This window comes from Piliocolobus tephrosceles, chromosome 4 (assembly GCF_002776525.5).
Source record: "Piliocolobus tephrosceles isolate RC106 chromosome 4, ASM277652v3, whole genome shotgun sequence".
NCBI classification, from domain to species: domain Eukaryota; kingdom Metazoa; phylum Chordata; class Mammalia; order Primates; family Cercopithecidae; genus Piliocolobus; species Piliocolobus tephrosceles.
The window spans coordinates 136,614,858-136,630,626 of record NC_045437.1 but is presented as its reverse complement, the minus strand read 5'-3'; the positions used below and the strand labels follow the sequence as shown (position 1 = coordinate 136,630,626).

The 15,769-nt window shown below is 38.9% G+C and overlaps 1 protein-coding gene across 1 annotated transcript in view; it reads left to right on the top strand.

Annotated features, from left to right (window-relative positions):
• The window catches only part of MFAP3 (microfibril associated protein 3), an 18,990-nt gene extending 8,965 nt beyond the window's left edge, over nucleotides 1–10,025 (top strand). Inside the window, exons 2-3 of the mRNA XM_023226926.2 lie at nucleotides 2,061–2,521; nucleotides 5,459–10,025. Of these exons, the coding sequence (XP_023082694.1) occupies nucleotides 2,227–2,521; nucleotides 5,459–6,315 (1,152 nt within the window). The 5' untranslated portion in view covers nucleotides 2,061–2,226 and the 3' untranslated portion in view covers nucleotides 6,316–10,025. The remainder of the gene's footprint in view (nucleotides 1–2,060; nucleotides 2,522–5,458) is intronic.
• The last annotated feature ends 5,744 nt before the right edge of the window (nucleotides 10,026–15,769 follow it).

The window sequence follows — 15,769 nt, the reverse complement described above, 5'->3', positions numbered from 1 at the left end:
GTTTTGGTTTTGGTTTTGGTTTTGGTTTTGGTTTTGGTTTTGGTTTTACTACAGAGAGAGCAAGCCTCCAGCTCAGAGCCTTAAGCAGGGAGTAGTATCTCTGGAAGCTAATAACACTTCTTGTTTTCATTATGTTTATGTGTACGGTTACTTTTGTCCACAGAACCAATATAGAATTTCCTTTTTAAATAAATATGAAAGTAAAAATAAAATGAGTTGATTTAAAAGAAAAGCAGAAATGATGATAATTTGGTTCATGGATATAGTAAAAACAAACAAAAATGACAGGAGAAGGAATGAATGAAGTTTGGAAAATGCTGCCATGGATGAAGCTATAGGAACTCCTAATCAAAGTTCTGGGGAAAGCTTGGAGCATTTTTTCAGCACACTCAAAGCCTATAACCATTGAGAAACACTGATCTAGAATAAAGTACAGAATTATGTCCTCCAATTGCTGTATATCTTGTAGTGAAAAAGAACTTGGAAACTTACATGTCAAGCCCCTAGCACAGTGGTTGGCTTATGGCAGTCATTCAATAAATGTTATTTCCATTGTTTCTACCCATCACCCTCTCCTATAAAAGAGACCATATTCTAAGCTAGATTCTCCTGCTAACTTGTAGCATATCATAAGAAGCAAATCACTGTGCACTGAATCAATTAGATTATATTACTTCCAAAATCCCCTCTCTGCCTAAGTCTTTGTTTCCTTTAGTGTCCTTTTAGTACGGCTTTAGGAGGAAATGGAAATAAACACATTGAGTATGTCATGTGTAGCCAAAGTCTGAAGTTTTTTTATTTTACTCTATATACTCCATCCTTAAATTTTAAAGATTTAGAAATGTATTTGTCACCATTCAGCCATCCTTTTAAGGGCTAATGAAAATTAAATGACATTTGCACCATACTGTAATTTGACTTTGAGATGTTTAATGGTAAAATGCAGTGATTCATTGCTTTTTATGTTCTGTGATCAAGCAGCCTTCATATAAGTATAAATGAGAGTAAATGTCATTTCCAAAACTAATTATCTTGGGGCTTTATAAGACATGAAGCTAGTCATTTCATCCCATATTTTATAGAAATAAAAGTTGAAATTTTTCTTTGAGAGTCGGTGGCTTAAAGGGGGCATCAGATTACCAGGAAGGTGATCATAAATACAAAGACTTTTGGAGTAGGATGTTATGTTGCCTTTTATTTGTGATATTTTGCTCTTCTTTTAAATTTTTCTAACAATCTGCCCCTGTAGTTTTATATTTGCATTTCTACTAACTAGACACTAAAGATGTCAATTCCTCCCTTAGCTAGTTTACAGAGTTTGAGCTAGAAATTTTTACAAACTATTAAATACAGTGTATTCTGTCTCTTGGTATTGGAGAAACTATTAAAAGAAAATTCTGTTGTCTAACGTTCTTGTCCATGAAGGAGGTTCCATAGCTTTAGAGGTCAATAATTCTATTTATGTGTATGCAGTAAATGCAATTTTCTTTCCAATATTAAAACAACCCACCTCAAGTGTCCCTGCATTATTTATATGTAACATATCTTTATACTTGAATTACTCAAATTTTGAGCTCCATGGTTGTGGTTATGATCTGTGAGTTGATTTACATTATTGATATATAACAACAGATGGTAATGGTGCAGGTTGAAATAAAAGATCATTAAGATAAATATTTTAGCCTTCATTGGCTCCCTGTTGCATAAAATTTGTCAGAATGAAATAGAATCATGGCATTTCAGAACTGGAAGAGTCCTTAGAGATTATCTCATCCAGTCCCTTATTTGACAGATGAGAAAACAGAAGCCCAGAGAGAATGCTGCTTGCCAAGGTCGTACAGCTAGTTAGTAGCAAAGTTAGGACCAAAATCTAGGTCTGCTATTTCCCAGTTTATTGCTTTTTCTGCTGTATCTGAGATTTTTAGGTCCTATTCCATCTAATTACTCTCCAATGTCAGCACCAATTATTCTAATTCACATCTATTCATTTCTGGAATATACAGAGTTTCACCCCATTATGAATCTCAGTTGGTTAAACTTTGTATCTGGCTTTCTTTTAGGTTGTTCTCCACTCACATCTTTTAATCTTGAAGACTAGAAAATATAACTGGATCTACCATTTGTGTGGAAAATTTCTCTACCAAGCAATAAATTACCCGCTGTGCTCTTGTAGTGTAGAAGTTTTTGAGTTCTCCAAATCTAAACAAGATTTTCTTCCATTTTCCCATGAAGCTACATTGTTGCTTATTCACTTTAGTGGCAAGTATTATTGTGCCAGCTGCTTTTGTTTTGGAAGATGTGGACTTCAACCAAATGGTTTCACTGGAAGCAAATCATAGTTCTTACAATGCATCCTTTCCCTCAAGCTTTGAACTCTCAGCAAGTTCCCACTCGGATGATGATGTCATCATAGCCAAAGAGGGAACTAGCGTTTCAATTGAGTGTCTTCTCACAGCCAGTCACTATGAAGATGTCCATTGGCACAATTCAAAAGGACAGCAACTGGATGGCAGAGGCAGAGGTAACTGGTCAGGATATAATTAATCAAGGTTACTCATTTCCTGTTCTGTCTTCTTATTTTTTAACAAGTTAAACAAGAAGTCTCAAAGATAAGGTGCCAAGGTGAATAGTTTAAAACATTTGAAAGGTCTAGAGTGTTGCACCTATCAGAAAAAGCAAAATAATTATAATTATTTAACCAGAAGAAGAAAAAAAAGAATCCTTGTAAATTTAAAAGATGTTCACATGATGGCAATGAACTATTTTCTCTCCTTCTGATCAGTTGGTTTTCTTCTTCATTGAAGATAGAGTAAATCAGGGCTGCTGCATACAACTGTACAGAGGGTATACAACACAACTCTAGGAGCACCCTTCACCTAGACTACTATGTCAGTAGTGCAGTGTGGTGGCCCTTTGTGAATACATCCAGAAGGGTTTGGGCTAGACTTAAGAAAATTTGTTATAAATAAAAAAGTTTTGCTCTGAAAAGAGTTACTATAAACTTTAGAGGAAATCCAAGACATTTTTGAAAATGAGTATCAATCTGTGTGTAAAACTTTCACATCAGGTCTCAGAGAATTAGAAGGTCACTATGGAACGTGTAAGCCCTTCCAGCTCATTTTTTTTCTATTCTATACCTTAATTTATTGGAAAAGAGAAATTTTTTTTTGCATTTTTTTGTTCTGTCTTAAAAATCACATAAACGTAGTGATAATGTGTTCAAGGTCTACTTTTTGACAGATTTTTATTTAATTTTGCTATTCATGGATCTGTGAATATATCTTAATCCAGACTACTCCTAACCAGTGTTCTGTTTCAAAGATCTTTTTGATGAGTACTTGAGTTATAATGGATCTCAAAAAGAAATCACCATGAAAAGCCAAAGGGAGGAATATTAAATTCTAAGATCCCCACAAGCTATATTTTAAGAAATTTTTTTGTTAGGAAGATAGTGTAGCCTTTTGAAATATAAAAGGATATTGATTATTCATATTAGGCTGGAAAATACAAAAGGAGACAGGTGATACTTCCTTCAGACATATGCACTAAATATTTTCATCTATAGACTGAGTGACTAGTCACCAAGGAATTGAAGAGTGTGAATTGTTAGAGTATTTTTAATCAGCATGTTTAAAATACATAACTATTGAATTAGAATATCTAGAGTGATACCTGGAATGTGTACTTTGAACATGATTTGGGGTTCCATATTTGGACCCACTGAACCAGACTCCTATCTTCTCTGGGCTCTATGATATCCTGACCAAACACCTCTGAGATTTGAATTATTCATTCAGTGTCATCACTGTAGACTGGCTGCATAAACAAAGCCTTAGGTTAAGACAAGACCAGCCGAGTGGAATGGCAGTTTTATTTTTCTGTTTTGCCTTTACTTTGAAAACCGCTAACATCTATCATTGATGCTTTCAGCAGCAGCTCTGGAAAATTGTATTAAATTTTATGAATCTCAAGTGAGAGGAGTTTAAAGAGCATGTCAGTCTAGTATAAGGTTCATAAATCTTGAGCTATTATCAGCAAGTGAACTAGAGAGTTTAGATTGTGGTTGTAGTGCAATGGTTGATGAATGGAGTCTTTGTAGTTCATCATACCTTGGATTCAAATGGTGTCGTTTCCATAGCTCCAAGTTCATAGAACAGAAGCTTATAGAAAATGGCTATATTCATAACTACATGTTTTCCTCTTCTTGTGTTAGTGAAGTGATGCCTCTTAAATATATTAATAGCTGTAGGATTGAGGTAAGTTTGGATGACGATGAAAATGGACAAAATCCAGAGTGCTTACTAATTTATGTGCCACTAAAATAATCCAGAACCATAGAATCTTGGGGATGAAAGAGATTTTGAAGATTGGGCGCTCAAGTCAGTGCTTAACAAGCAGTCCGCTGACCTCCCCTGGGACACCACCTCTAGTCATTGGAATGCATCCTCACACTGCAGGTTAGCCCATGCATTCCATCTTTGAATGGCTTTCATAGTTAAAGCACAGAGTGCTTTGGGAATGTATCACAAAAGTAGGAATTATGCAAGCAGAGCCAAGTTATTGAAGGATGTTGAATCAAGATGGGTAATCAATATGCTTTGCTTTTCTTACACGTGTGTATTTCTATATACATGTTCCCTGAATGAAAATACCTTCACATGTGTAAGAGAGGCAGTATGTTTTAGGTTGAAAATAGAAGGAAGCATAGGCATCTTAAGGGTAACTTTATTATTTTTGCCAAGCTTTTCATTTACCGTGACTTGTGAGATGTATTTTTTGGCCTGTGTTTCAGTTACTCTTGCCAGAAAATCAAGATATCACCATCAACAAACGTTTCTTAACAACAAAAAAAATGGATATGTGCAAGGCATACCAGATTGGGCAGTTAATTGAACAAATGCATTAAATTGCTAGGGGTTTTTTTTTTTTTTTTAATAATTTCTTCTTGTTATATAAGTTCACTATGGAAAGTGAGCAAACACAGAAGAAAATAAAAATTACTCATAAAAATTTAAAATATCATTATTTTAAATCATTGTTTTATATTTCTGAGACATACCCTCATAATATATGAAAATGTATTGGTTGCAATGTGATGTAGACACACAGATGTGTATAAACTATAAGCTTTTTTTATGATTAGTCATTTAGCATTTTGTAGACATACCTGTTTCACAGAAAGGCTTTTGAAATCTCAACAGTGAAAAGGAAGCTATGTTAATTATTAGTGTCATGAAGGAAGATCTTGATTTCCTTTTAAGATCCAAACTAATTAAATTCTGATTCTGGACATCACAGTCTGCCCTGTTTTTTACATGATTTAAACAGATGGTAGAATCTAACAAATCAGTTGAGTTAAAGTACTTTAATGAAGTGGAGGAATATAGATAAGGCAGTGGCCATATTTAGTAATCTTCTTTTTGCTATAATTTTTTTTTCATTTCTGTTTGATTATCAGGTGGAAAGTGGTTGGTTTCTGATAACTTCCTAAACATCACCAATGTAGCTTTTGATGACCGTGGGCTCTATACCTGTTTTGTCACCTCTCCAATTCGTGCCTCCTACTCTGTCACCCTACGTGTTATCTTCACCTCGGGAGACATGAGTGTCTATTACATGATTGTTTGCTTGATTGCCTTTACAATCACACTCATCTTGAATGTCACACGGCTGTGCATGATGAGCAGCCATCTTCGCAAGACTGAGAAGGCCATCAATGAGTTCTTTAGAACTGAAGGGGCTGAGAAACTTCAAAAGGCCTTTGAGATTGCAAAACGTATCCCCATCATTACCTCAGCCAAAACTCTGGAGCTCGCCAAAGTCACACAATTTAAGACCATGGAGTTTGCTCGTTATATTGAAGAACTGGCAAGAAGTGTCCCTCTTCCACCTCTTATTCTAAACTGTCGAGCCTTTGTTGAGGAGATGTTTGAGGCTGTGCGAGTGGATGACCCTGATGACCTGGGTGAAAGAATTAAAGAGAGACCTGCCCTGAATGCTCAAGGTGGCATCTATGTCATTAACCCAGAGATGGGACGGAGTAATTCACCAGGAGGAGATTCAGATGATGGCTCTCTGAATGAACAAGGCCAGGAAATAGCAGTTCAGGTTTCTGTCCACCTTCAATCAGAAACCAAAAGTATTGATACAGAGTCTCAAGGCAGCAGTCATTTCAGTCCGCCTGATGATATAGGATCTGCAGAATCTAACTCTAACTACAAAGATGGGGCATATGAAAACTTGTCAGCTATAACCTACAGTGCTGTAACCCAGTACCTACAGAATCAGCTCTCAGAAAAGGAACCTGTTTCTTAGAAGAAGTAACATTTTGCCAAAAGTTTTGGGGGTTTCCCTTTGTTAATATTAAGCACTTCAGAACGTGAATTGCCAAAGTCTTCATTAGAAGGCAGCGTTTTTCCTATCTGATACTTTTCAGTCATTTTCCTTAGAGCTTGATTAAATTATGCATGCTAAGATTTAAAGAAGCCCCAGATAAATATGATGGGAAAAGCACTGAACTAAGAGTCCCCTGGTTTCTCTTCTGGTCACAGTTCTTCCATTGGTTGGATCTGATACATATCTTGGGACTTCAGTTTTTCCATCAATAAAATGAGGGATTAGGTGAGATCTGAGGTTGTTTCTAGCTCTATAGCTTCTTAACCCGTCACCTTTAAATTACCAGAATCTTCACTCATCTCTAAGTAAACCTTTCCCTGGACTTTTACTCCCTTCTTTTGGAAAGGATTAAGCTGAGATCTAAATTTCTACACCAATGTCATAATGTATAGAGGTTTTTGATAAACATCTGGGTGTTTTTCAGATGTTTTGCCATGTGGAGCATATGATGATATGTGCAAGGGTGAATCTGTTCAATGTAGCACATGTCTGTATGGTTATACAGATGTCAGGGAGCTAATTGCTCATTTGTAAACTACTTTCCATGAGTAAATTGGTCCTTGTTGGGGGTGTATCATCTTTTTAACTTACTGAGACATCATTTTAGTTCATTGAGGTTGGCAGGGATTTCCCAACTGATCTTCCAAAGTGAGCAGTTTATTTCTAAGGAATAACGTCTTGATGCTTTTAGAATAAGAACAGTGTCAAATCATCTGTCTTCTGGAAACTCATGGATTTTGATATTTCTTTTCATAGAATTTCTCAGGCTTTCCCTTTTTAAAAGTTTTGGATTCTACAAATAGGTTCTATATTCGGGATGTCATCCTAGGAGAAAACCCAGAACTGGATTCCTCCTAAGACCTCTGTCAACCCTCCTGCCCTCTGTGGTCTTAAGTATGGTGCTATAGGTTGCATGCCTCTTTATCGTGTTTGTTTGGTTAATATTTTGTTGTTGAGGTTTTTATTTTTGTTTACTTCAGATACATAGTTCTGAGCTATGGCTGCTTTTGTAGCCTTTCCGAGAAGCACTAACCTGAAATAAGATTGGATAATTGTGAGGGTGTGTTACTATATTAAAATACACATGCAACTGATCTAGACATCAAGAGGAAGAAAAATGATGGATGATGCCACCTGGTTCAACTGTATATAGTAAACACTTAAGATGACATTTCTTGCCTGGCTGAGATCTGATATAATGGAATTGTAAATACTCTTCAGAACAATTTCTTCAGCTACAGGAAGCATGGTGCCATATAATTTTAAGAACTTGGCAGTGGAGCTCCATTTGGGGCTTCACGTTTCTTCATTTGACTTCTGATTATTGAAGCATTACTTCAGCTACAGGCTCCTGAGGGAAATGTCCAGAGGAGCTTTTATCAGGATTTTAATTTAAGGTTTCAAACAGAGGAAGACAGGAAATTCAAAGTGTGACCAGATAAAACTCATGCCTCCCTTTGTCCAGGCTTATCAGAAGTAATACATCTGCTCTGAATAACATGAATGAATCAATGTGCAGTTTTATCAGATGGCATCATGGATAAAGATGATAATGCTGCCTTTTCTGTCTCTCAGGCTGTTTCCATGGGAACCTCTAGAGCCAAATAAAAGCTAACCAATCATTTAGCCAAAGCTTGCCTTGGCTCATAGACTGGTATTTCTTTAAGGAAAATTGTTTTTATATATTTGGCTATGAGAGCAAAGGCTCTTGAACATATCCTAGATTATGGAACACGTTTTTCCCTTTCCACAGTGCTTCTCTTGAAAAATTAAATTTTTTTTCTGTCCACCCAGACTGGAGTACAGTGGCAAGATCATAGTTCACTGCAGCCTCCAACTCCTGGGGTCAAGTGATCCTCCTGCTTCAGGCTCCCAAGCAGCTAGGACTACAGGTGTGTACCACCTTTTCTGGCTAATTTTTGTTATTTTTTGTAGAGATGGGGGTCTCACTTTGTTGCCCAGGCTGACCTTGAGCTTGTGGCTTCAAATGATCCTCCTGCCTCACGTCCCAAAGTGTTGAGATTACAGGCATAAGCCACTGTGCCTGGCCAAAAGAAATTTTAAATCCCTTGTCTGGGGTCAGTCTTCTAAACATCCCTCAGATTTCAGATAGTACTTTCAATCCTGTCCTAACATAGCAGGTTTGCAGTAATCTCCTAGAATATAGCTTGTCAGATTAGAGAATGGTTTTACCCCACGTGTTCTCATAGGAGACATTATTATTTGGAACCTTAAGGTAGACATGTTTAAAATCAAAGTCCTAAGAAACAGAACTTTGGAAAAATGGAGGAAATGTTTTTAAAATCTGTAAGTTTGCATAATACTGTATAGTAACTAAATGCAGGCTACGCCATTGTATCCTGGTTATTTTAGAAACATAGAGGTGGCCTAATTTGGTGGCCAAAGTAACTGGTTTACTTTGAGTGTACCAGCTTATGGTGCCATTGATGAAGAATTAAAGTAGGTCAAAATTTAATTGGAGTTGATATTACTTCATAAAGCTAGTTTTCAAGAGGAAGAAAACCACACTTACTAATATTTTCTGTATCTAATCAAATACTCTTTACATATAATTAAGCCTCATGTTATCTTTTTGTAAAATCCTTAACCTTTTGAACTTCAACTACAGTCTAAAAGTCTTGATGGTAACTATAGTGTAATTATCTTTTTGTCTCACTGGATTTTATAGTTAGTGGAAAATGCCTTTACAAAATGTATTTAAAATAACTCTGTCATCTCATTTGTAAATTTTGTCATGTATTGTAATATAGTGAACATTATTGTCCTTATGAAATGGTAGCTTTGTGAAATACATTCACTAAAAATCAACATTTGAACATCTTTATGATTCCTTACCAGCTGAAGCCAGATAGACAGGTATCAATTGAGGTGATGCCCCACTTGAGTTTATAGGCTGTTTGATAACTGCCTGTCCTCCAAATTGTGTAGGTATATGTTATGATGGTTTAATTCTTGAGTAAGGGCCAACACGCATTTGTATTTTCTAATACAAGTACCTTGTATTAGAAAGTACCTTGTACTTTCTACCAAGTACCTTGATAGAAATATCTTGAAAATTGCAGACCTGGAACAGTTTTGAGAAGACTCCTGGCTTCTTTTTTGCCTCACTTAACAAATATCTTAAGGTCAAAGCAATATCTGTGCACGGCTTTCCTTTTGCTCTTCCAGACACGTGAGCCTGTTGGTATAGTCCTCTTCACCCTCTGCATGTAGCTTCACCCTAGATAGACTTTTGTCTCTTGGGTCCCAGATGGCACAGGAGCACTGCATGCTTGTTTTCTAGAGCCCAGCCAGTCATGGGTGCTATCCTTGTCTCCACACACCAGCAAGTAGAACCCAAGTGTATTACATAAATACTTCCTGAGTACCAGTAAGAGAATGCATTCTTTTCTTATCTAGGGCAGGAATGTTGAAAATGCTCAGCCTTACATAGAAACTCCTAGATTTTCATTAATGCATTTCACAAAAGTATTTCATATGATTCAGATGATGTTTAAATTGTCGGCATTTTAATAAACACTTGAATTATAATTTTGTCTCTTTTTTAAAAAAGTCATACTTGAATATAATTTATTAAACGTTCAATGGAGTATATAGTCTATTTGAAATTTTCTATAGAGTATGTTTCATTTATATGTTTGATGAAATTTGTATGTTTGATGAAATTTGATGTTAATGATTTTAAATGGGTAATTTTTGGGGGGGAGGGTAGTCTCACTGTGTCACCCAGGCCAGAGTATGATGGCATGATCATGGCTCACTGCAGTGTCAACCTGGGCTCAGCAATTCTGCCTAAGCCTCCTGAGTAGCTAGGATTATAGGTGCACGCTAACGCATGTGGCTAATTTATGCGTGTGTGTGTGTGTGTGTGTGTGTGTGTGTGTGTGTAGAGATGGGTTTCATTATGTTGCCCAGACTGGTTTCTATCTCCTGATCTCAAGTAATCCTCCTGCCTGGACCTCCCAAACTGCTGAGTTTGCAATCATGAGCCACAGCCTGCAGCATAGGAGCCAGTATGGCTGGAATCCACTTTGACCTTACAAATATTTACACCTAAGCACTGTGTATGTTTTCAGTGCTATGAGCTACACTGAAATGGGTATCCTGCCCACAACGGGCCTGCAGATACCAGACTATCCTCCCTAGGCCCAAATACAGCAATTTACTCTTCTAAAGTAAAGCATTCTTGGCAAAGGCAAGAGCTTGAGAAAAAAAGATAAGAGGATTTGGTACATTTTAAAAGAGCTTGTGATTATAGTGTGTAGTTTATGGTGAGATTTGGCGGGCAGGAGGGTTAGCTCTGGTAGAAGCAAAAGTCTGCAGTCCCATCAGGATGAAGAGTGGTGATGGTTAACGCATGGAAAAGCACAAGGTTAGGAGAACGCAAAGGCAACAGATGGGAGGTGAGACTCATTACTTAAATGCCACAGACTCCTTAGAATGAAAATCTAGCCTTTATCTCCCTATGGCAAAAGATTGCTGGACTTTAAATCCTGATTTCACCCCTAGCCTTGTAACCGTGGACAAGGGCTTCAGCCTTTCTCGGCTTCAGTAAAATGGAATTGATAATGTCTACCTCACAGAATTAACACAAGGATTAAATATAGCAACCGGTAAGCAAACACTGTGTTAGCTCTGATCTACCACACTGTAATGGGCTAGTTATGCAGCCGGTGTCAGCTTTGTTAGTAGCCTTGCCTTGTCCAACTGATGACTATATTTGCATTTGTGGTCAACTAAAAATTCCTCCACTCCTCTCAGAATTGCATTTGGCTGCATGCCATGGAAACCTGATTGTGGTGGCTTATTGTAATAGCTAAGAGATTTGTTTTTTCTCAAATCCAGAGATAGGCAGTCCAAGGCTGGTGCAGGGGCGTAAGAACTGGCATGAGGGACTCGGCTCTTTCTAGACCACTCTCTGTCCTTAGCATGTGGCTTTCATCCTCAAGGTCACAAGATGTCTTAGTTTGGGTTCCCCCAGAAGGGGTTCCTGAGAAAAGGATTCACATGCAGGTAGTTTATTTGGGAAGTGATCCCAGGAAGGTAGGGGAGACAGGCAAAGGAAGAAAGCCCACACAGGGTGTGTTAATGAGTGGATTACTGCTGTGGGCAACTAGTGTTCAGTCCCACTCGGGACCTCAGGGAGCTCTTTCTGCCCCGGGTGTATGTAGCTAATGCCTCAGAGTTATCCCACCTCAAGGCCAAAGAGCTGGGGTATTTATCCACCAACTACCATCTGTCATTAGTTAAAGGCTGCTCCCAGGGTCACTAACCCCCAGCACTTTCAGGCTGCAATCTACAGGCTCAGCATGATTCTGCAGCTAGCAAAAACCCTCGGGTAGAGAACAGGAGTTTTCAACAGGAAGCCTGTGGTAAATAGAATGGTGAGTGTCAACAAATTATGGGCAGAGCACTGACAGCACCTGCTGCATAGGATGACTCTTTTACCTTCAGCATCGTGTCTACATTCCAGACAGGGAGAAGGGTAGAAGGTCAAAGGACAAAGGACACAGCAGCTGAGTTTGTACCTTTTTATCGAGAAAGTGATAGCTTTCCCGAAGCCTCACCCAACTTCTGCTGTGCAGCAGCCAGAACTAGGAGATGTGGCTACCTGCTGTACTGTAAGAAAGCCTGCGGAGAGGAGTGTGTTTATTTTTAACTGGACACATTGTCACAAAGTTTGGGCTTCTGTAATTAAGAAAGGAGGAAAAAGGGAGGTTGTGGGCAACAAGCAGTGTGTGACAAGGTCAGCTTCACATGAATGACAGGAGCAAAATGTGGTTCTGTAGTGGATAAAATTACAAACCATGTTCCTTGAAGATGATCCCATGCATGCACAAAACAAGAATCAGAAGCAATGAGTGCTAAGCTAAATCTTCAAGTCATCATTTCTGTTGTCTCCAGTACACGTAGCTCAAACGGCAGACAGGTTATCAGATTCTGCTGGGGCATAATTGGCTCTTCTTAACCTATTTATTCATTAACAGGTATTTACTGACCACCTGCCAAGTGTTCTTCCATGAGCCAGGGACTCCACAGTGACAGAGAGTGACTGGCAGTGTGTATCTATTCACTGGGGTCAGAAAACCGCCTTCAAAAAGGGCATTGTGCTGAGACCCAAATTATGAGGACCAAGACATTCAAAAGTTAGGAGGGGTACTCCAGGCAGAGGAAAGAGCAGTGGCAAGGTCGGCCTATTGGAGAAACAGAAGAAGTAGGCCTGTGTGTCTAGTGAAGGGAGACAGTCACAGAAGCAGGCAGGGGGGCAAAAATACGGTTAGAAGATTTCAAAGCTCCTTTTGGCTGGCCTGGGAAATGCATTTCTTAGAAGAAATGCTAGAAGTACCTAATTTGGAAAAGAAGATTTACATATTTGGTGGGGAAAGTTTGATCATGCAAGCATACTCTTAGTTTTTATTCCTAAAGTCATCTGCAGCTTAAAAAAAAAAAAAATTACGCTGATTTCTTTTTTTTTTTTTTTTTTTTTTTTTTTTTTTTTTTTTTTTTTTTTTTGAGATGGAGTCACTCTGTCGCCCAGACTGGAGTGCAATGGCGCGATCTTGGCTCATTGCAACCTTGACCTCCCCAGTTCAAACAATCCTCCTGTCTCAGCCTCCCGGGTGGCTGGGACTACAGGTGCATACCACCACGCCCAGCTAATTTTTATATTTTTAGCAGAGACAGGCTGGTCTCAAACTCCAGACCTCAAGTGATCCACCCGCCTCGGCCTCCCTAAATGCTGGGATTATAGGCATGAAGGCCACTGCACCTGGCCCTAATTTTCTTTAAGGAATTAAACTCCTTCAGAGTCCCTTAAATTCCAATCATTTTCTTGAGTTTTCATGTTTTTGCTGGAACCTATTGATTAGGAAATATATATATGTAAATACACATATGTCACTCCATCTGCCTAGAGGATCTGAGGCTGCTGCCAGCATGCTTATTCTTGCTGACAGTTGGGAACACTCTGCTTTGCCTCCAACTCAGCTATGCCATAGGGAGGACTCAAGTGTCCTAAGTGATGATAAATCAGCCTTTAAGGGGCCTCATTCAGATAGAAGGCCACCCTCTGGGGAATAGTTTGTCTGTAAACAGAAGGGAGTTCATCAGAAGACACTCCCACTCATGTAGCAGTTTTTCATTGTAGATTTCAGTCTTTCAGAAACTATAAGCAGACAATTGGACCATTCCTGAGGTCACTCTTCTAAAGCCCCTTCATCCTTTGAACACCTAAGCTCACGCGTATTCATTTAATTTTTAGCAGATGTTTGTTGCACCCAAACTGGGAACACTAACCGCAAACAAAACTAAACGTGATCTCTGCTCTTTGGGGACTTACATCATATGGGAAAGCAGATCCAATTCACATAGTGACGTATGGATAGTTTAAAACTGAGCAGTGTGCTAAAGGAAATTATTCTATACATGCCTAGAACAAAAGAGCTTCATCTAGGTCAGAGAAGAATTCCCTATAATTATCACCTAGAGGTGATACTTATCGCAACAGGGATTATTTGAGGGCTTGTGTTCCTAGCCATGAGCCCGAGCTATGGATTTAAGTCAGATCCTGCCTAGAAGGAATTTACAGACCGGTTGAGAAAATAAGATGTTCCTGTCATAAACCATCTGAAGGAGTCAGTGTATCAAGTGCTAAATGGATTAGCACTAGATAATAAGTGCAGGAGGACTTAAAGATGAAAAGAGTATGTGAGCAGAGAATAGGCAATGCTTTATGGACTAGGCGAGATTTGAGCTAGACATGGAAGGATGAATTATTCATGGATGCAGAAGGAAAAGTGTTAATGGGATCATGGAAATCAGAAATCTTCAATGGTGCCCTGTTCTGTAAGCAGGAAAAATCTAATTCTTTGACGCTCCAAGATCTGTTCTGATCCTATCTTACCAAATTTATCTTTTGAAGATCCTCCCCACTCCCTTGCAAATATGTTAACGTATTCTACCTTTTCCATTGGAATTTTCTCTCCTTACCAATTTTTTAGCAACTTGAGAGATGGCATAATATATTAGCACCTATTTTTGTAGCTTCTGTATCTTAGGGCACCTTTCATACAGAAAAGACAATGTTTGCTGCATTTAATGGAACAGAAGGAGTGAACTTATCCTGTGGTCTATAACTATGTCCATCAGTTGATGTGAGAATTAAGAATGAAGGCTTGGGAGGTATGGCCACCCTTTCTCCATAGCACTCTTCCTTGGTGGCATTACCTACTTTCAAAGTTTTAAATGCCATCCTCACACTGATGACTCCCAAAGGTATATTGCAGCTCCAAATGTAGCCTTTCAGACTTGTACATCTAATCCCTTCCTACTTGACATCTCCACTTGGCCAGACATCTCATGGCATCTCAAAATTGATATGTCAAATATAGAATTATTTATTCCTTTCCTTTATCACGCGTGCTGTCTTCTCTCAGTAAATGACGCCATCATTTCGTTTGCTCAAGCAAAAGCATCATCTTTGACTCTATTTGCTTTACTCTCCACATCTGTTATGTCCCCAAGTCCTGTTGTCTCACTTCAAAAAACATATGCAATCTATCCATTTCTCCCTACCTCCACTGATATCATCCTAGCCCAAGACTCTGCCATCTCTCACATGTACCATTCGATGGTCCTTACTGAGCTTCCTGCTTCCACTTTTGTCCCCAGGTCATCCATTCCCCACACTGCCACCGGAATGAATTGTCAAAGTAATAAATCATGTCATGTCACAGTATTTATCCTCACTGAAAAAAAAATTCAGAAGAAAATCCATCCTCCTTGCCATGGCCTACAGGATGCTAATATGAACTGGCTCTCTCCTATTGGTTCAAACTCATTGCCCACCACTCTCCACCTCACCCATTATATCCCAGCCACCCTGGCCTCCTTGCTGTTCCTCTAACACACACACCAAGTCTGCTCCTACCTTAAAACCTTTTTCAGGGCTGGGCATAGTGGCTCATACCTGTAATCCCAGCACTTTGGGAGGCCAAGGCGGGAGAATCACAAGGTCAAGAGATCGAGACCATCCTGGCCAACATGGTGAAACCCCATCTCTACTAAAAATTACAAAAGCTGGGCATGGTGGCACGCACCATGGACTTAGTAGTCCCAGCTACTAAGGAGACTGAGGCAGGAGAATTGCCTGAACCCAGGAGGCGGAGGTTGCAGTGAGCCGAGATTGCGCCACTGCCCTCCAGCCTGGAGAGAAAGCAAGATTCCATCTCAAAAAAGAACAAAAACAAACAAAAAACCCCACCTTTTTCATGCTGCCCGTCTGCCTAGAATGATCTTTCCCAGATGTTTCTGAGCATTCAGAATTCAGATCTCAGCTTACTTATCACCATTA